The sequence below is a fragment of the Polyodon spathula genome, chromosome 4 (genome assembly GCF_017654505.1).
Source record: "Polyodon spathula isolate WHYD16114869_AA chromosome 4, ASM1765450v1, whole genome shotgun sequence".
In the NCBI taxonomy this organism is placed as follows: Eukaryota; Metazoa; Chordata; class Actinopteri; order Acipenseriformes; family Polyodontidae; genus Polyodon; species Polyodon spathula.
Genome location: NC_054537.1, coordinates 90,092,364 through 90,114,898, shown reverse-complemented (window position 1 = coordinate 90,114,898; position 22,535 = coordinate 90,092,364). Strand labels below are relative to the sequence as shown.

The following is a 22,535-nucleotide window of genomic DNA, read 5'->3' as shown; positions in this document are numbered from 1 at the left end:
TACAAACACAAATATCACTTCAAACCTATTTATAGCCTACAATCGTACATACTGTAAAATAGACAAAAGGTGTCAACATAAAATAAATTCCACCTAATAGATTGCAAAATGCACATTACAGTAAGCTGTGGCAAAATATCCCCCCGAAAGAGGGTAAATTAGTGGGGGTTTAATTCTTATTTATTTTTTTTAATCTGTGCCGTCTGATTTTTACCCACATCACATAACTGTAAACGTTAACATGCATTTTGATTAACTGATTCCCCTTAACGACCTCAGACTCAATTTCAAAGCATTAACTAATTGATTTAATTAACACATTTGGTTTGAAAATCACTTGCTACTAAAGCTCCTGTTACCATACCATGAGTTTGATACAATAACACTGGTTTTTAAAAATCCCGCCCTCCTGTGTTTTTACCAAATCAATAATTTTGTAGACTTCATAGGCAGCTCCACGAGCATTTGCAACATTTTCCAAATTTGGTGCTCCTTGGCCCAATGCGAATGCACCGATCAGCACGGAGAAAAAAACCTGAAGGCAGAATCATAAATAATGATTACATGATAATAAAAACAAACAAGACAATCAAAGTGAAAACACAAACCAACATTCAGCTAAAAAATAAATTACATGTACTGTGTCAAAAGCTTTTTTGCGCTGTGCACAGACATACAAAATGAGTGTACCGCGAACAGCAGTTTGTTTCGTTTTAAGAAAATGGGCTTTAAAAGTCGTTAACAAAACATTGCTTTAAATAATTTTTGAATAGGGTCAAATATGTACAATAAGTACCAATGTTTTGAGAACCTAAGATTTTACGTTAGGAAACACAGGATACTGAGCTCAAGTTCTTTCAGTGCATTCATCAAAGGAGGACAGGTAGAAAACAATGTTACGGATGTAACCCTGGTTCCCTGAAAAAGAAGATGACCGCCAACCAATACTTATGGGATATGCCTGCCACAGGTCAGGTATTTACTGAGCATGGTATGCGAGAGCTGCCGATAGGCCCCTCTGTGGAGTGACGTCCTAGGTCCCGTCCGCCGCGGTAATAAATAGTCATTCTGCGGAGATCTCATTCAGTTTTGCATTGATCCTACAAATGCGAGTGATGCAACCTTGCAAGGGTTAGTCATCTTCTCTTTCAGGGAGCTGGGGTTATATCTGTAACCCATCATTCCCTTTCAATTTGAAGACGATCATCCACCAACCAATACTTTTGGGAAACCCGTTGCGAGGGAGCGTGAGCGGGCAGCATACGAGGGACGCCTCCCTACCGCCAACTAATGTTGGTGGTGGGAGCGTACGCCCTCAAGGGCCCTTATGCCTAATGAAGGTGTAGAGGAATCAACCACATTAAGTCGGTAGAATGTATGCGGAGTAGCCTAGCTAGCGGCAGTACAGAGATCAGTCAGTCAATGTGGTTCCTCTAAAGAGGGCCCATGACGTAGACACACCTCTGGTACAGTGCGCGGCCACCCTCCCAAGTGTGGGTAGGCCAGCATTAGTATATGTAGTCGGAACTGGGTCCACAATTCAGTGGGACAGTCGTTGCTTCGTGAGGGTCCTTTCACCAAGACAAACAGAGATGCAGACTGATGGAGAACTCGTCCTAACCACGTAACCTCTCACTGCCCAAACTGGGCAGAGGAAGTTCAATCGCTGATCCTACGAAGAAACAGGAGGAGGATAAAAAGCCTCTAACTCCACTTATTGGCTCAAGTGGAAAGCCGTAATCACCTTAGGTAGGAATGCATGGTTTGTGCGTAACGATAGCCTGTTCCCATTGTCCCAAACATGCATACAGGAACTGTGCACAGACAGAGCCTGTAGCTCACTGACCTGCTTAGCGGAGGTGATGGCTAGCAAAAAGGCAGTCTTTAGAGAGATATTTCAACTCTATAGAACGTATAGGCTCAAGTGCGGCCTTAGCGAGAGCCTCCAATACCACGACTAGACTCCATTTGGGGAGGATGTCCATCCTAAGAGGACACAAATTCTGAGCGCCCAGGGACACCGATTCAATAGGGACATGGCATGCTGATATGGCTGCTAGGTACATTTTCAGTAGAGAGGGGGATCTACTCGCATCGAGCAGATCCTGCAGAAACTGTAAAATAGTTGCTATAGGGCAATAGATGGGGTCATGACCTCTGGCCCTACAACAGCAGGCAAAGGTTCGAAAATCAGATTCTCCTGGGCCATCTGGGGGCCACCGGGAGAACTGTCGCGTCTCTCCGGACCTTCAAGGAAGGCAGGGAGTAGTGGTAGTGGCAGGAATGCATACAAAAGCGCCTTAGGCCACTTGTGTCTGCAGTGGTGGTGGGAGAACCGCAGAGGGCAATGGGTCATCTCTGCCTTAGGAAAGAGATCGAACTGGACATTTCCTGAATCGTTCTCAAATGTGTTCCATCACCTGAGGATGGAGTTGTCATTCTGACAGGTGAGGACCCTCCCTCGAGAGGAGATCCACCGCCCATGAACAGCCTGGAGGGATAAAAAGTGCCTCTGTGCCAAGATCAATAGACGAAAGGCCATGCGGTGTAACCCCAGGGACTGAAGTCCTCCCTGCGGGTTCACATACACTACTACCAATTGCCCGTGCAGACAAGGACGTCTTATGGAGCACTGGAAGGAAATGCTGTGCGACGGTTGTGTATCACTCCTATCCTCACCCATGAGCGAGACAGGGTCAGCCGACGGTGTCCGTTGCACTTGGTGTAGTCAAAAGGCATTGAGCTATGCTTGGACCAGGTGCATGTGGGGTAACCCCAGTTGAATGGGACCTGGAGACTGTGATTCATGGATGTAGTTGTGATCCCTCGAAAGTGAGGTGATCCCAATCGGAATTGCAGTGCGTAACCGATGTGCACAGTGGCGAGCACCCAATCCATTGCACCAATACTGTAGCTGGTGTTATAAAAAGGGATGGCCACAAGCCTTCAGGGACTGCGCTGGGGCTGCTGAGGCTGGGGTGGAGCCTGTTTTGGTGGGTGCCTGGGGTGGTTCCGCTGGAACTGTGCAAAGATGCACTGGGGCCCCATGTCCAGCGTTTGACCATCCTTGCTGATGGCCCCGGGTATTGGCTGCCACGGAGGCCTGCATTCGCAGTGATGATTGGTACGGTCTGGCTTACCGTAGTAACTGCTGGACACAAGCACTTCACTCTCTCTCGTGCTGGGGCATGGGAGGGGAGCAATATACCCACCTGCCAAGATGCTTCCCGTCCCTGTGGGAGCATTACAATATCTCCTCCACTGCTGGCCTGAAGGTATGGCCAGGGGAGATAGCAACAATGTCAACCTAGGTACCAAGGCACTGAGGCACCAATGTAATAGGTGCAGGGGCTTTCAGACATTGAAGGTGTTGAAGCACAGAGGCCCTAAAGCTGTGGAGCACTGGGAGGCAGTAATGCACTGAGGCACCAATGCACTGAGGCACCGTGGGGCCCAAAGCCACCGATGCACACAGCGTGTAACACAACGAGGCTCTGAAGCACTGAGGCATTGAAAGGTACCGATGCCACTGATGCAGGGAAGTTCTTGAGCGCCAAGGGCACCGAAATAGATGCTGTAGGTCACAGAGGACCCGAAGCAACGAGGCATGAGGGTAGGTCTCTCTCTCTCTCTGATATTTTTCAAAGCTGCCAAGGCAGAGGAAAAATAGGAAAACACAGGCAGCAAGCTGCAAGATTAGTAGAAGCAGACTACAGTCGGTAGGCGAAATAGGCTGTTAAAAGTATGTATTTTTAAAACAGAGTGTCGTTGCACAGCGTTTTGCTCAGGTAAGCTGACTTCCAGCAATCAACTGCAAGGGAACTGCAGAAACTCATAGAGAAGGACTCTTTTTTAAAGAGACAATCTAACAACTGGAAGAGGTTAGTTTATAGCTACTTTTGTTACCTGGTTGTGAGAGGCAGAAGAGAACGAGATCTCTGGAGTGACTATTTATTACCTCGGGAAGCAGGAACTTGCACATCATTCCATTGAGGAGCCTATCGGCAGCTCTGACAAGTATTTAGTGAATACCTGACCTGTGGCAGGCATATCTAAAAAATACTGGTTAGTGGTCATCCTCGAATTGAAAGGTAACTGAACTTTTGTACCACTCATTTTACATGAAAAAAATCTGCTTATTCCAACACCGTCCATTTGATAGATCTGTTTGTCAAGAAATGCAAGGACGACTTCTGTGTCATGAAGTTGTTGGTCATTATCATCCAATACCACCTAGCTTTATCCATTTGGCTTTTATGTTGACTCACTAAAGTGATTTGATATTTAATCATAACATAAGCTAAAATAAAAGTTGGTAATAGCGTTATTCTCAGATCACAAAATAAAAAACTATAAATGCAATATTTTCATGGTGGAAACAAAAGGATAATCCCTTCAGAAAAAAAGATTAAACAAGCATTTAACTTACAGTCAGCATGTTTCCAATTGTGTAGTTTTGTGGGTCATCAACAACTAGCTTTGTTCCATACCAAAAAGCCAGAGCATAGGACCCAAATATAATAAACTGGCTGAGTCCCAGAGATATATTTGTAGTGATAACCTTTTTCACACCAAGCTCTTTAGCTGCTTGTAGGTTGGTTTCATATCTACCAAAATTTTAAGTATAGATATATATATATATATATATATATATATATTATATATATATATATATATATATATATATATATATATATATATATATATATAGTAACATGGCAGGGAGGGGGTTAATATCCTCCCTGACAAATATGTGCAAATGTACATTTTGGTTAATTATTTTATTGCATTAACCTGTGTGGTTATTTTGTTTTATGCCAGGTAAACGGCTTACCTGTCCTGCGAGCTAGTCAGGGACATGCAGAATTGTTTAGTTAGAGCTCCGGAGAAGCTACATGTTTGTTTTTGTTATTGTGTATTAAAATTAGCATGCTGAAAAACTTTCATTTCTGTGTCCTCGGTCCCATTTTTAATATATATATATATAAATTTTTTTTTTATTAGAAAACAATTAAGTGCAGACAGCCAATCAGCTTCCAAATCTAGTAGGATTCTATTTTGCATAGATGCCCGCTAAAACATTGCTTAACTGAATTACATTTTAAAATTAATCCATGCATAAATACCGGCTTTTTCCCCTAACATTCTAATCTATGACTAAAAAGCAAAAACAGAAAAAGCTACTTGAACATACTTTCCGACGTGGTCTAAAGACAAGGGAAAAGTCTGTGACAGGACACCGTAATGAAGGCTCAATTCACAGCTATTGGACAGCAAATCAACAGGGAAGACACGATTGGTCCACCGTCCCTCAAAACCAGCCAGTCAAATTCCCAACCCTGTTTTAGTTCTTTCTGCACCAGCCAATCCACTCCCTCCCAGTTTGAATAACGCTCTCTCTCAACAAGAAGTTTCCAGTCAGACTCCGTAATACACAGACTATTCAACAATTGTACATGTCCAGATAAATTGTAATAAGAAAGAGTAAGACCACAATAAACAAATGTTAGTAGTAATAAAAATAATTCACTTGTATGTAATTTTTCTATTGTAATTATAATAGAAGTTAATTTAAATGATTATGAGTATTGCCATTCAAATAGTTTTTTTTTTTTATAAAATACTGGTGTAAAATACACTTCTATAGCTAAAAATAATAATTAAATACATAAATACAACTTTCAACTAAAATTAAACTATTGCAAGTTAAGAACAAAATGCAGATAAATTGGTAATAAGCATTACCAATAATATGCATTTCATTTTGCGCGCTTCTAGAGCAGTGTTGGGCAGTTCTGGTCCTGGAGGGCTGGTTTCCCTCCTGGTTTTTGTTCCAACTGTGTCCTAAATTACTTCATTGAACAAATGAAGTGCTTATTTGAAGCGTAATTGGTCCAATCAATTCATTTAGGGTACAGTTGTAACAAAAATTAGGAGGGACATCGGGCCCCCCCAGGACCGGAATTGCCCACCCCTGTTCTAGAGTGTTTCTAGATAACTGGAATTTGATGGAATTCCAGCCTCATGTAGTACTGACACACTGTCATCTCCACTGCAAAATTGTACAAGACTACTGAACGCGACACAGGCAGATATATCAGTGTATAACGTTAGTGGACGAGATGTATTGCATTTGATGACATAATACGGTATAGGAATACTGAGAATATCTTGTTAATAAATGGTATGGACCAAGTTAAATGTGTTGTGTGTTAAATGCCTATAAATAAAAAAAAAGCAAGAGAAATGCATTGGGCATTTAAACACTGTGGGCACTTAGAAAAGGCATTTCCTTTAGAATAAAGTTAGTGGTTCCCTCTTGACATGTCTGCACTCCTGACAGGTGAAAGTTAAAGCCCAGAATTACTTTTCCACAGCTTTTTTCTGTCCATTAAAAGCAACCACAGTCCTTATAGACACCAGAATCTCTTCTGCAACTGCTCCAGCCTTTGCATACGCAGACAGTTCTTTACTAGTTAAGGAGGCCAGAATCTAGAAAACAAATACCAATACATTATATTTGGTCAACAACAGTGTTATATAAAATACAAGTTGTTTAAACAAATAGGTTGTTGATTTATGTCAAATAAGAAAACACTAAGATAGTCAACACTAGGAGAAAATATTGAAAATAAGTTGTCCTGACCTTTGACAAGACAGCTGCTGATGCTGCTAACAGGGGGCTGACCGACAAAATTACCAATGTAAGTTTCCATCCGTATATAAATCCAATTATAAAACCTGCAACAAATGTGCAAAAGAACTGCACAAATATACAGATTCGATCTCCAAGTCCTTCATTGATTGTGTTAATATCACTGTGGTGAGAAACAAAAACAAAGTGAAAGGTGTTACTGTCATTCTGGCATAGGATTTATTCATTCACTCATTTTGTTAGGATAATGTTACTGAAATATTAGTGTGGCAGCACAAAGGCTCTACACATTAATGTGTAGGAGAGCTTGCGTGTGGAGTGGAGTGGAAAGTGAATGAGAGAGTGAGAAAGTCAGAGAGCAGCAGGTTGTGCTTTCTGTTTCTGAACTGGACAGCATAGCTTGGGTGTGTCTGAAGTGTTTTGTTCAATCATTTTGTTTTGCTCCTGTATTTTATTCATTGGTTTCATGTTAAATAAAGGTGTGCAAGGACACTGGACTGCAGTTTCCACATCTGGGTCTATACTAATTCTTGGGCACAGACCAGCCTTGCATGGGATGCTATGCCGGGAACAGCAGATGAAAAAAAAGGAGAAAAGAGAGCCACTGCGTTTCCTGCAAAAAAAGCAAGCCAAGGAATGTAATGAGTAGAGTCAAGGAGCACCTCCTCCCCAGCGTGAGTCAGTTACCTCGACCCTGGCTCGAGAACACCTGACCTTCATGTCAGAACCTCTGGTTGCTGGGTCTAGTTCCCAATCACCTGTCCCTCACTATTTGTCCATTCTAAGAATGCCATTGGTGTTGACAGCCACAACAACACTTACTCTGTTAATCTTTGGTTTAGTGTTCCAATCTGATGAGTATCAAACCAGCCCATGTGCTGATGAAGTATTGCATGAAATAATTTTTCACGTATCCTTTTTGTCTGTCTTGTAGCACTCAAAAGGAACATTGCCACCTGCATTGTTGCAAGTACCAGTACAGCCGCCCCAATACCAATATAGTAGTAAGCATATCTGTGGAAAATAAAAACATTGTCAATGAATGGGCCACTGCATGCACCAAGTTGATGAACTTACACTGTGGTGCAATCCCTTACCAGTACTTTGTTGGACAAACTATGATGCTTATTGAAAATCTCTAAAACCTTTTTTTTTTTTTTGTGCAAAATATAGTATTCACATTTGTAAACAGATGCTTCAAAAGACCCTAAAATTATGATATCCTCTACAATAGGGGTCTCATATGTAATAATAATAATAATGATAGCTTTTTGTTACTTTGTCATTTCAGATTCAATGTCAACCCCCGATGCAGCGGCACATTTGGAACTGGTATTCATCTGTGTAGCTGTCGGGGGAAAAAAAAATGAACTTTTCAAAAAAAAAAAAAAATTCTATATTCTGTAGTATATTAATAAAAAAAAGACATTAAATAAGTCATGAGTTAAAGCCTCTATATCTCTAACTATTGGATATTTACTATCTGGAAATGAAAGTCACAAGACAAACAAATCTTACCAGATGTGTTTTGTTTTAAGCCACTGTTGACAAAGCTGTCAGTCATCTGACCAAACACAATCAACATAATTGGCAGTGCAACTCCATGTCCTGCTGCACATATTAAACCCACTATCATCATTATTATTTCCAAGCCAGTAGCAAAGCGGAACTATGGTATAAAAGAAACAAAATGTATCAAAGACTCATTTATCATAAAACATGCTATTAAGAATGTGGAAAATGTATGTTTAGAACCAAGGTATTGTTAAATTCCCATAAAACGTGGTCCTGCACAGTAAATATTCACAACAGTTCTTCTCCATGTTCTTGTTCTAACTTTAAAGTGTTGATACATTTGATATACTATTACAAAATTACTTTGTTCTTTTATACAGCTGTAATGTGAAGACTGTGTCCATAAAATATACATTTTTAAAGAATTTAAATATAAATACATGCATATTTACCAGCTCAAAAACTCCAACCATTTTAGTGGACTCTCCCTTCTTTTCAGATGTCTTCCTATTGTAAATACAAGGTTAATAACACTATGAAAGAAACCTAGTTAAAAAAAATGTTTAATTTAAGAGATTTAAAAAATACTCCAGTGTTCAATGTTTAGTGTTATTGTTGTTATTTCTGTATATCTTGTAACATTGACAGTTTTATTTTCCTAACAAACTGGTGCTGATGCATTTTGATGCAACAACTTTGATTAATCCGATTCAAAAGCATCTTATGACCAATCTTATATTCATCTCTAAAATGATAACATGCACATTTTATTAAGCAATAACTTCTAAATCTCCTCCCAAATATCAGCCAACAGAACAAACCCATCCATCCTGTTAATGCAATGTATTAAAGCATTTGGATAGACTTAATGCAACATCACCACAATAACAGGAAATTGACACTAGGGGGCAATGAAGACCAGTGTGCTTTTATAAAAATATTATATTATAGGTGCTGGTCTATATCTGATTACTTGTCATTTACTAAAAGCGTTAGGTTGTTGTGAGATTTCTTACTTTTTCTTATCCTTTTTCTTTGACTTGGAATCTTCCTCAGATTTTTCATCCTCATGGAAAGCAGGGTTCTCGTATCCACCTTCGATGATATCTGTTCAAGTAAACATGAAAATATCAGTGGTGGCTGGTGGCCAAAAAAAAATGGGGAGGCAGAAAAAAATGCAGGGGGCTGCAGCAGTAGCATCTTATATTCTGACTGACAACACTTTTCTATCTTAAAATTTTACCCCAATGTGGCTGTTAAACCCATAGCCCATCATAGTGCAGCGTGCCATCACCTATAGCACGTTACAGGGTATTGATTGATAGGTGAGGGTCCTACGGGGGTTTGTTGTAGGTTTTATACGCATACAGATGGCAACGCGAGACGGAAGAGCAAACGAGACGTCCAAGGGAGACAATGAGCAAGTCTGGGAGCAGCAGTACTCAAACCCGCGGCAAGGAGCGGGGATGATGTTAGCGATAAAAACTGCCAAGTTTTGACAGTACAGGGAGATCGGAGGCTTTCCAGACACAGGTAGAGGTGCTGGCACAGCTGGATGGCTGGAGTGAAGCGGAAAAGCTGACAGGGAGCGCTGAGGGGAGATGCCCAGCTGGTACTGCTTGACCTCCCTACTGTGAGATTCTGGAGCTACACAGTACTGGCTGGGGCACTCGCCTGCAGATTTGTCAGCCTCAATGACCTGGAAGGACTAAAGATGAAGCTGCAGCAGTGGATGTGTCAACCAAGGGAGAATCAGGCCAGCCTAGCGTCTGAGGTAGAATGGGCAGCCTGCAGAGCCTATGCAGGGCTCTCTACACAGGAACAGGAGGAGCAAGCCTGGATCCAGTTTACTGAAGCTAGGGGTAGGGGAGTTAAGGTGCTACCTAAGACTGCATTGGTTCCAGACCATGCTTTCAGCACTGCACCTCGCCCAAGAATGAGAAGTGACAGCAAAGGAGATGCCATCACAGCACGGCAGTTACAGACAGTAGTTGAGGAGCCAATCTGGAGTCACCGCTGCTGCAGAAAGTATTTGCACTCTGCCAATCCCTGGCAGCCCCTGCCCCTGCTGGAACTGTAGATGCCCTGGCTACCTTCATGCTCAATGTCCAGTAACAGGAACCCCACTGCAACCACGAGACTGGGAAGCCGCACCAGAACCGTGCCCCCAAGACCAGCCATATGGAATCTTCACAGGGATTGAAGGCCCAAATACAGCTGAGGAGGTGTGGGTCAGCCCGTTTCAGAAGGTAACAAGAACGACTGCAGATCTCAATACCTCCAGCCATGACCTGCAGTGATAGTGAGAAGTAGAGCAATAGGGAATTTCTTACATACCCCGTCTCTGTGGAAGGTGTCCCCTGTCTGGCCCTGGTGGAAACTGGCTCCAGCGTCACTCTCTCCGAGTGGACAACATCCAAGGGAACCTACCACTGCCCAGCTTTGAACTGTGATGGACAGCTGACCCCCATGGAAGGGAAGGGCCAGATGAAGATCCAGATTAGGGAACTCATCTTTCAGCATGAGGTGTGGGTGGATGCCTCTATCCTGGGTCTTGATATCCTTCTGCAAGCTGACGGCACCTTAGACCTCCAACAGGTAAGCTCAGCTTTAAAGGGGGGTGGGGGGTGGGGGGGTGATCTTCATGTTTTTTTCCCCCCCAGGGGAACCAGCCAAACCCACAGGAGGGCCAAGTGGGGAATAGAATTCTCTTCTCTGACTCGAGACTCCAAGAGCAGGTGGTGTGAGGTCACTTTCTAGGGACATTGGATAGGAGAGGGAGGGCATCCAGACATACCCCTCCAAGGTCACCGTAGTCTGGGACAGGCCGAGACCAAAGGACCAACGCCAGCTTAGGGGCTTTCTAGGACTGGCCACGTATTAGCGTGGCTTCATCATGCATTTTGTCACTTCCGCCCATGCTTGTGTGGTCTGTGATTCATCTTCCAGTCTGAACATGGTACCCTCCAGGAGGAGCAGCTGGCGCACTGGATAGAACATAAGAACGTTTACAAATGAGAGGAGACCATTCGGCCCACCTTGCTCATTTGGTTGTTAGTAGCTTATTGATTCCAGAATCTCATCAAGCAGCTTCTTAAAAGATCACAGGGTGCCAGCTTCAACAACATTCATCGGCTTCAACAACATTTGCAGGAGTTGCAGGCTTATGACTTCCAGATCCAGCATCAACCTGGAAAGCTGCATACCAAAGATGTCCTATCTTGCTGTCTTTGTATGGCAGAAGACTGTAGCTATTGTCAACAGAGATAGTACCAGGATCTGGAGTTGAGAGTGGAGGGGTGCCAAGCCATAGGAGTAGCTAACGGAGAAGTCACAGACATCCCAGTAGCAGAGTGGCGGACCTCCAACCTGTTATTTGGTGGTTTGTCGACCAGCAAGCGCCATCTGGAAAGACATTGCTCTCCACTCGGAAGCCACGAAGGGACTGGTTCCAGGGGGACCACCTAGCCCTGCGGGATGGAGTGCTGCAACAACGGTGGCAGGAACAGGCAGATCAAGAGATGCGGTGTCAGCTTGTTGTAGCAGCCTGCCTTAAGAACACAGTCCAACAGGCCATACACAGACTCCTCAGGACCAGCCACTAAGTTTACCAAGACCCTAGGAAGGCTTCAACAGCTGTATTACTGGGGACACTGCCGCCGGGACGTAGCGAACATCTGTCACAGTTGTGACAACTGTGTAGCCCACAAGGGCCCCACAGGCCAATCCCGTGCACTTCTCAAATAGGTGCAGGTGGGGGTTGATGTCCTAGGCCCCTTTCCCATCTCCAATCAGGGATAAAGGTATGTCCTAGTTGAATGGACTACTTCACAAAGTAGCCCAAGGCATACCCTATTTCCAATCAGGAGGCAGGGACAGTGGCAGAGGCACTCCGCAAAGGCTTCTTCTACAGGTTCAGGGTATCACAGGAGCTGCATTCGGACCAGGGGAGGAACTTTGAGACTCGGGTCTTCAGCGAGTCGTGCCACCATCTGGGAATCAGGAAGACCCGCACCATGACGCTACAACCCCAGAGCGATGGGGTGGTGGAGTGGTTCAGTTGAACCCTGTCTACCCAGCTGGCCATCACAACCGCCACTCACCAACGGAATTGGGACCAACAGCTTCTCCTCGATATGCTCGCATGTAGAAGTGTTGCTCAGGAGTCCACCGGCTGCATTCCAGTGCTCCTGATGTTGGGACTCCGACTTCTATGGTAGAGCTCCAGACGCCCAAACTGCTGCTCCCGGTCCAGAGTACACGCGCCAGCTGTAGGATCATCTAGATGCTGCCTACGTCTTTGCCCGAGACCAACTGCGAGCAGTAGGAGCCTGACAGAAGCGATATTTTACTACCACCAGGGGTGGGGCTGGCACTTCGCCGCTGGAGAGCTTGTTTGGGTCTACAGCCCCAAATGGAAGAAAGGCCGCTCCCCCAAGCTTGACGGTACCCAAGTAGGACCTTGCCAGGTCCTAGAGAAGCTTGGGGAGGAGGTCTACCGGATCTAGCTGACGCCACCTGGCAAAAGGTAGGTCTTCACCAGATAATGGTTCTGCTCAACTGGAACCTGCTGGGCCCAGTACTGTGATCATTACCCAACCCTCAACTCCCACCAGGACCGTACGAACATGGAATCAACATCTTCCTGGAACCAAGGTCAGCTATCCCACCCTTGGCCTGAGTCCAGTGAGACAGTAATCTAGGATGTCTATCAAAGTCAGCACAAAAACATGAGGGTTCCCAAAGTTATTTGAGAGTCACTGTAACACTCAAAACTTTTGGACAAACCTGGATTGATGTTCAACTGGATGAGCAAAAGCAAAGGGATACAATGCATCACAATGAGCAAGTAAGAAATTTGTGTGGTTCTTAAACACTTGATTAATTATGTTCTTACCTTGGGAAGAAACAACTTGCATTAAGAGGACATGATGAAGGCACCAATTCCTCAAATAGAGAATTATATGGAATTGCTTTCTCTGATTTCAACATCACTTGTCAATAGCCACAGTATTCTTGGGAATCTCTGACAAGATTCAGAATGACTAAAAGCAGTACAAGCAGCAGAGCACGTAGCTGTAATGGTAGATTACACAACCAATGATGGAAACACAGCTGCCTTGTGTTTTCAGGTATGCGACTGACATTGACCGAAAGGAACGGTTGTTCTATGAAAATGTGTTACATTTACTAAAATACAAATAGTAATACAAATGCTTTTAAAAATACCAAATTCCCATTGGGCATATTTATTTATTTATATATTTTGATTGATTTTTTTTAGTAATACTATGCAGGACAGCCGCTATAAGATCGTTACCTTTATTAAAAATGTGCATGGATTAATCTACCAATTAATCAACTAATGCCCATAATTTAGCCAATCAAATTTTGAATCAAGTGACAGACCTAATATATACTGATAAACACATACATGCATGCATATGCAACATGGTTCTCACAATGCTGTTGTTCTGTGCAGGCCCATCACAATTGTTAAAACTCACAAAATGTTAGTGGAAGCCTGATCTAAAATGTGTGTGTGTTTGTTTGTATTACTGTTAAATTGAAATACAACTGATGTGTTATTTACATTTAATAGCCAATGCAGAGTGACAGCAAATCGAGTTATAATATGGCTTATATTTACACTGTAAAGCCCAGGCAACATAAGGCAAACTTTTGATAGCAACTTTTCAAAAGAACTCTTCACAATTTACACGAAGTAGCTAAAATCACAGTTGTTTAGATGTTGTGGCTTGAGCTGTTCACATGGTGAAAATCCTTTATTCCATAAACAAGTGGCCCAAAAAGTTATCTGAAAGCACTGCTTGAAAGTCACCTGGTGTTTCATGGGATTTACCAAATGTTTAGGAATTAAGCACATTTTACACACAATTAAAAACACATATAACAAATACATAAAAAAAGACTGTTTTGGTAACCAGAATTTAGATGCACAAAAAAACACATGTCTGCTAAAATAAACATTTCAGTTTAAACTAGTTAAATACTAAAATATGTTTAATCTGTACCATAAGATTTGTATTTACTGCACAGTTATTTGTAAGTTAAAATGATATTCTCTTTGGAAACACACGCTCCTTTTTTCCTATTTTTTTTTAAATGAATGAAGGAATTTGGAAATTTAAACTTGCAGTTTTGTGATTACCCCATTGCTTATTTTGCAGTTTTATTGCAAACCTAATACATGTATAAAAATAAGACATCTGCAACAGCTGGCAATACTCAGTTGGATTCATTGTAATAATATACATTTATGTACAATAAAACTTACCATTATCAGTTGCTTTGGGTGTTTCCAAGTCTTCTTTCATTTTGACTCCCTAGGCTCTTCCAGACCACCTAAAGGGTTATAATAGCTAATTACAAAGCTACCAATTACTATGTAACCAGGACTACACCACTAACACTCATGGAGTACTATAGTTATTCCACTAATGAGGATGACTCTTTTAGGACCCTCCCATAAGTGAAATAGCTACAGAACTTGTTAGCTTACCATTCAGTCCAGCAGCTATTATACAGTTTACATACCCCAATGGAAATGTATAAATTTCTAGAAATTTCTTGAAAACAAATAATTCTAGGAAAAATCTTTTGTAGGAAAAGTTTTGCTTTTGTGGATGAGGATTAAATAGTTGTCTACAATTATTTATTTCAGCAATGTTTTTTGCAAAACTCCAAAAATGCTAACTGAAAAGAATTCATATGTTGACAAGGAAAATTAAATTAATAGCTAGTTTTGGCAACTTTGCAATAATAACCTCTTAAATGATTAAAATATTTGTCAGTGAGTTTTGGCATGATTCTTTAGTGATTTTTGACCATGTTTCAACACAAAATTGTTCCAGTTCATTCAAATTCCAAGGACTTATCTTGTGCACAGCCTTCTTCAACTCATATCAAAGATTCTCAATAGGATTTAGATCGGGACTTTCACTAGGCCATTCCAGAACCTTGATTTTATTCTTCACTAACCATTCTGAAGTTGATTTTGATGTGTGCTTTGTTGGAATGTCCAGTTGTGCTTTAAGCCACGTTTTGTAGCGGAGGGTTTCAGATGATTGGGCAATATCTTTTGGTATGCTATGGAATCCATTTAACATGTATTGGAACTAAATTTCCTGTGCCATTAGAGGAAAAACAGCCCCATAGAAGAACCACCTTCATGCTTGACAGTAGCTATGGTGTTCTTTTCTTTCTGCGCCTCACCAGACTTTCGCCAAAACGTAACGACTATCAGCGTAAACAAAGAGTTCGATTTCTGTTTCATCACTCCACAAAACCTTTGACCAGAACTCATATCCATCATTCAAATATTGTTTTGCAAACTAAGTGATTGTCCTTGTGACATTTTCCTAAAGATGCTTTTTTCTTGGCCTGCTACCATTGAGACCTTCACTATGCAATACTTGACCTATGGTTGAAATGGAAACCCCAGTCCCACTTGCAGTCAATTCACTTTGAATATCTTTGGCAGTCAATCTCAGATTGTTATTAACCTTCCTCACAATTCATCTACTTGTTCTTTTGGATGTCATGTCATGGGTATTTCCAATAACCTAAGTAACTACATTAAAGTTACTGAGGTCTAATATTTATTAGCAAAAGTGATAATAATAATAATAATAATAATAAATAATAATAATAATAATAATAATAATAATAATAATAATAAATAGTTTAGTATTGAAAATACCTTAAAAGTAGTTTTGGACACAAATATATTATATTACAGTGCATGTGGTAAACATCGGGAACACGTGGTTGTAATATTAATAACATGTTTTTCATATTATTTAATAATAGGTTAACTTTAGGCTGCGTAGTTTACATTTAATCGCTGGCTACTTATAGGTTTTCTTCGTACATGTACTTAGAATTCATTTGCAAGTATTAGCGAAAGAGAAAAATACAATAGATGCACTATTTTGTATATGGGTTATGACGTCAACAAATAATTTATCATTTGTCATGCGATTTATTTTTATGTGCAATTATATTTGTGTTTAAAATGTAATAACAGTTTCTAATACGACATATATTATCTATTATTTAATAGGTGTTAAGTTTAATTCCCAGTTTACAAAGACGTTGCTAACTTTCATCAGAGTTGTCATTTTAAATTTGTAATCTCCGATGATATTTATATTAGGTTTTCTTCGTACAAATAAAGTAAAAGAGAAACATGTATAATGTGTATGTGTGGACATACTGTATCAGAAACCAGTATGCATTTGTCTTGCGATTTATTTTGATGTGCAGTTATATACTGCGGACCTAAGACAGTGTTGAAAGCTATCGGATAGTTTTGAAATGCCGGTCAACTATCACACTTATCTCGCAATCAGGCGCTTAATTTGTACATAGTTTCCCTGTTTCAAGCTGTGATAGTCTTCTCTCAGAGAGATTTAGAACTGCACTAGGATAAAACAAGAGGTGAAATACACTTTCATACATTTTCAAAAAGAATGAAAAATTGAATATTTAATAAGTATGAAATAAATCTCACCAATATCTTATTGTAACACAGTCAAAGCACGATTCCATGTTGTTTAAATAATTGACAAGACATTTTTGCTGCTTACGTGTTAGACCAGAAACGTCTGTGTATGTACACACACACACACATACACAGGAACTTCATGCAAGTTGCCAAAAAAAACAAAACACTGCCTCGGGCTGGACATGCAGCTGCCGAATTCCTCATAATTTTCACATGCATCACCCAGCCACGTTTTTGGAAAGATGTAAAGGCATGGTCAAAAAACACACAAAAAAAAACCCCAAAACAACTCATAACTGGATGAACAACGTAATTTTGTATTTTTTTTTTTTTTTTTTAAGGGGATGCAATTCGGCATCCTGAAATTAAAATCAGGTTGTGTCGTTTTTTTTTTTTTTTTTTTTTTTTTGGTTGTGGGGTGGTGCTCTACATATGAATGACAGTGGTAATGATATAATCCTAAAGCATGGAATTAAACCACACCTTCTGCAAATATATCCTTCCCTTCCCATACCCACCTATACACCTTTGTTTTTTTGTATATATTGTTTTATATATTTTGAATTGTGTACATGTATTGTCTGCACTGTTTTGTTTTAATAAAAGTGCATTTGTAAAATCTTTGAGAAATTTATATAGATGAATGCTGTATGATCTACATTATATTCATGATATATAAATTTGATTAATGACATCTGGTGTAAAACATAATAATTAAAACAAATCAGATAACGTTAAGAGCAAGTTCTCATACAGTTTTACATAATAATCTACAAGTAAAAAGTATAACCTGTGTGATATGACGTTTTATCTTTCCTGAAATACGATTGATGAGTGGGGACTTCATTGTAGAAGTGAGGATCAGAGATTTGCACTGGGTACTACATTAAAAATTGGAGAGCTATCTGAATTTAGTACAGTATTTAGTGCTGTGCAAGTACATCCACCATGTCAACTCGGATTAGTTTCGCCCAATGCTTCAATATTAATGCTGGGCCAATCTAATTTTTCTGCCTATACCATTTATTCAGACGCGTCTAGTTTTGCATTTCTACACTCACCTCTGCCAGGGTACCTACCTCGCCTCCACTTCTGACAACAATGTAGCTACTGTGAGCTGCGACGGTGCAGAAAAGCCAAGACACCACGGATTATTTTAATAGCAATTAAAACCACTCTTTAATTAGCTCTCTCTCCCAAAATGTTCAAAGCAAAAAAAAATCTCGCTCCTCCATATGCACAGGAAAACTCACCACACACAGTTAGACAGTTAATAAAAAGATTGGTTTTAATTGCTAAACTATTAAAATCATCCCTGGTGTCCTGCCTTTTCTGCACCGCCGCTGGAAACCCAGCACACGGTCGCAGTAATATTCATTTTTGGAAATATTTCAGACTACTGCATACATTTTTTTTTTTTTTTTTTTTAAAGTGGCCATGGCTAAATTACCGTTGCACATTAATTTGCTTATTGATAGACTTTTAAAATAAACAAGTCAATACAATTATGTTTAAAAAAAGAATAATAATGAATCACAATAACGAATCACTTCAAACTACCAATGATGCTTAAGCTTGAGGTTTTCAAAACTACTTTTAGAATGTCTTCCTAAAATACATAATAATGCAGTCTGAAAAAGAAAATAAGGTTTTAATGTATCGCAAGTATTCTATAAAAAGTGTTGTAAAGTTCCATTCATTAGACATTCTGGGTCCGACACGTTCATGAAGAGAGACAGATCTAGACAGATGTGTCTTATTCTTCATGTTTAAAGTGGCTTTTAAATCATCACAACTTTAAATATTTACAAAATGAAAGACATTAGAGTTGCCTACAATAGTTCATAAACGACAGTGACTTATTACAGAGTAAAGAGATAACAATTAGCAAATAATTTGTATCAATGTTTCGTCGTGTTAGTAATTCAGCTATACTGCATAGGCTACATAAATATTTCATCACTTATTTGGCAATTCATGCTAAATGCTAAAAATTTAAAAATTACAAATAATAAAAATACTCACCAGAGACGATGACAGTGAAATCAATAGTTACGATAATTAAAATTAAACAACGGTAATCGATCGATCTTTCAATTTGACAACCCCTGGTTTAACATCTAATGCAGTTGTGAGCCGAGGATGCTCATTTGCTAGTTGTTGCATTAATGTGTCTATGACTTGCAGGAGCAGTAATACATGTACCCTAACACAAAAGGAAGTATCGGATTACAGGTATTGTATAACGCAAACCTTTGATAACCTCAAAAAGCGCAATGTTAATTGCGTATATTCTTATAAACTCGTGTGACCTCAAAACACGATGACTCACGAACATTCCTAACCTTACTAGGCCACCAGGTGGCAATTATACAGGCACCAGCTCCCGTGAAAAGCTGTAGGTACCTTTTATTACTCCCTTAAATTTGCCAACTAATGCCTTCTTGTTCCTTTCTTAAACAGGTTCTTTGACCGAGATCTACACCATCTGACAATGATATTTTAAAACTTATTTTGAGACGATTCACTGAGTTGAGTTAACAAACGACGTGCACTAATCTCACCTGATTCTATTTGAACCTGCGCTTCGTTCTGGCTCTAATCGCCGAATTCAGCTTGTTCATTTCCTCTGCGTTAGATTCTTGAGGCGCGTCGCTAATTTAAGCAAGGTGGTATTCACTTAAGGCTTAACAACGAATAATTAAGGTTTAAAGGGAGGGAGAGAGATGGAAAATAAAAACCGAAATCTAGAAGCCCTAAATAATTTAAAAAAAAAGGAAAAATACTGTTCAGGGTGAAGCTGTTGCCTGCTCGACGTTCTTTGAAACTTTGAAAGTGCAACGGGCGAGCCCTGGCCGAAAGTCCCGTACTGTCCAGCTCGACCCCAAACCACACTTAATCAAAATGGAAACAAAACAATGTAAAATAAAATAATAATAATAATAATAATAATAATAATAATAATAATAATAATAATAATAATAATAAAAAAAAAACTCATAAGTATATTATATAATCCACACTCCTTAATATTAATAAAAAAAAAAAAAAAAAAACTCAAAGGGAAAACAAAGATTCCAGATTCTTCCAGCCACCCTTTACCTTCACGTTGATTTGGGGAGGTGGATTACTCTCGTCGTGCGCACCGGGACGAATAACATAAAATAAAATAAAAAAAAAAAAAAAAAACAGAAGCCATCATCACAGCTCCTTCCGTCCATATTACTGCCTGGTTCGATGTTTTATTATTTACCGGTACTTATTCTTTTTTTTTTTTTCTCCGTCCCGTGCTGCCTTCTGTTTATAGACATACAAGTGATAAACAAACAAGTGAAATATAACAAGGGTATTATTGACCTGTTACAATCTTAACGTAACCTTTTAATGAAGACGAACAAATAACAGATTATTTTTCTGTCTGTTGTGTGGCGAGTTTGCCTGCACTTCACTATCTCTCTCGTTCTTTTTCAGTTCAATTGCACTTCATTGGCATGACTTACAATAGCAGGTGTTGTCAAAGCAATTATACAATACACACATGCATATATACAGTGCCTATAGAAAGTCTACACCCTCTTAAACTTTTTTTACTATTTTGTTGTGTCAGTGCCTCAGAGTTTCATGCATTTAAATGGGGATTTTTTTTCCCACTTATCTACACACCATACTCCACACTGTTAAGGGGAAAAAAGTTTTTATTGAGAAAAAATTATATTATACTATAAATACAAAATGGAAAGAACATAATTGGATAAGTCTCCACCCCACTGAGTTAATACTTGGTGGAAGCACCTTTGGAAGCAATTACAGCTGTGAGTCTGTTGGGATAGGTCTCTACCAACTTTGCACACCTAGATGTGGCAATATTTGACCATTCTTCTTTACAAAACTGTTCAAGCTCTGTCAAGTTACTTGGGGAGCATTGATGGACAGCAATCTTCAAGTGATGCCACAAATTTTCAATTGGATTTAGGTCAGGGCTGTGACTAGGCCACTGTAGGACATTTACCTTTTTGTTCCTTAGCCACTCCAGTGTAGCTTTGGCTGTGTGCTTTGGGTCGTTGTCATCTCGAAAGGTGAACTTCTGCTTTCTTGCAGAGGGCAGCAGGTTTTCCTCAAGGACGGATGGCTTTCTTCTTGCCACTGTACCATACAGGACAAATTTGTGGAGTGCTTGGGATATTGTTGTCACATGCACACTTTGACCAGTCTTGGCCATAAAAGCCTATAACTCTTGCAAAGTTGCCATTGGCCTGTTGGTGGCCTCTCTGATTAGTCTCCTTCTTGCTCAGTCATCCAGTTTGGAGGGACGGTGTGATCTAGGCAGGGTCTTGGTGGTGCCATAAACCTTCCACTTTCTTAATAATCGGCTTGACCGTGCTCCATTGATATTTTTTTATACCCATCCCCTGATCTGTGCCTTTCAACAACTTTGTCCTGGAGTTCTTTTGAAAGCTCCTTGGTGCTCATAGTTGAGTCTTTGCTTTGAAATGCACTACCCAGCAGAGGGAACCTACAGGAACTGCGTGAGGCCACTTAACTTGGTGTGTGATTCTGAAGGCGATTGGTTACACCTGAGCTAATTTAGGATTGCTATTACAAGGGGGTGGATACTAATTTCTATAATATCTTTTACACTTGGAAGTTGTGGGGTAGGATGTGTAGATAAATTAAAAAAAAAAAAAAAAAAAAAAAAAGGCGAGCTGTGTGAGAGCTGTAGTGGCAAGCTGTGTCACCATTTACTTATTATATATTTATTAAACGTTAAAGTATTTTTTTGTTATTTTAATACTTTTTAATGGTTTTTTAGCCAGTGTGTGCCCAAAAATGGGCTCCCACTTCGGTGGGTTTTGGGGGGCGTACTAGGCGCCACGTTTTTAAAGTTTTTTTCTGAAAATAATGATTCTGTTGAAGATGTGCTGCTTGCCGTGGGGCGGGTGTTTGGTTTTGAAAAGATCAAATCCGCCTCATGGATGAACAAATCGATAGTCTTTTTCCTTAACCAAGAAAATCTGGTTAACAAAATTGTGGAAAAGGGATTTATGTTGAATGATCCTTTAGTAACCGTAGCACCGTTATCTACGCCTCTTACCAAAGTAATATTGTCAAATATTGTCCCTTTTATTAATAAATCATTGATCGAAAGAGAGCTAAACATTTTTAATGGCTAGTTTTATTAAGAAAACTTTTATTTTTGAATAATCTATTTTTTATCCATGGAGAAAATTATGCAGGGTGCAGGGATTTTAATAAAATAGCACAATTATTTGATTTTTAAAACAGCAAGCGTTCAAACGTGATTTTATTGCGGGCGACACACTCAGACAGCAGTAATCAGTCTCACTGGCAGTCTGGGTGGCGACTATATTTTAAGCCACGGTTCTAATTTTAGTGCTGGGGTTGCTGTTTTATTTTCTCCAGGATTTGGGGTGGAGATTTTATCTATTGAGGAGATTGTTCAATGTCGACTTTTAAAAGTACAGATAAAACACACTGGGATTTTTATTGATTTTAGTAATATTTATGCACCAAATGTTGGGGAGGAGAGGATTTTATTTGTTAAAAAGCTCAGTCAGGTACTCGGGGGTTGCAATACGGACAATTTCCTCGTGGTGGGGGGAGATTTTAATTGTTCTATTGATTTTAATAAAGATAGAAACCACAGGTAACCCCATCCCCAATCTGTCAGGGAGCTGGCCAATTTTGACCTGGTTAACATTTGGAGGATTTTTCATCCCACAAGTAGACAATATACATGGATCATATGTAATCAAAATCAGCTGTCAGGGGTGCGTCTGGATAGGTTCTATATTCCACAACAGCATATTAACAAAT

At 40.0% G+C, this 22,535-nt stretch overlaps 1 protein-coding gene across 1 annotated transcript in view; it reads right to left on the bottom strand.

The window, feature by feature from the left end:
• Positions 1-18,888, bottom strand: part of abcb5 (ATP-binding cassette, sub-family B (MDR/TAP), member 5) — a 42,636-nt gene extending 23,748 nt beyond the window's left edge. Inside the window, exons 1-11 of the mRNA XM_041248976.1 lie at positions 18,726-18,888; positions 14,469-14,536; positions 9,187-9,277; positions 8,623-8,677; positions 8,174-8,324; positions 7,934-8,003; positions 7,478-7,669; positions 6,647-6,818; positions 6,368-6,492; positions 4,430-4,607; positions 422-535 (exon numbers count right to left, since the gene is read on the bottom strand). Of these exons, the coding sequence (XP_041104910.1) occupies positions 422-535; positions 4,430-4,607; positions 6,368-6,492; positions 6,647-6,818; positions 7,478-7,669; positions 7,934-8,003; positions 8,174-8,324; positions 8,623-8,677; positions 9,187-9,277; positions 14,469-14,508 (1,188 nt within the window). The 5' untranslated portion in view covers positions 14,509-14,536; positions 18,726-18,888. The remainder of the gene's footprint in view (positions 1-421; positions 536-4,429; positions 4,608-6,367; positions 6,493-6,646; positions 6,819-7,477; positions 7,670-7,933; positions 8,004-8,173; positions 8,325-8,622; positions 8,678-9,186; positions 9,278-14,468; positions 14,537-18,725) is intronic.
• Positions 18,889-22,535: the final 3,647 nt, after the last annotated feature.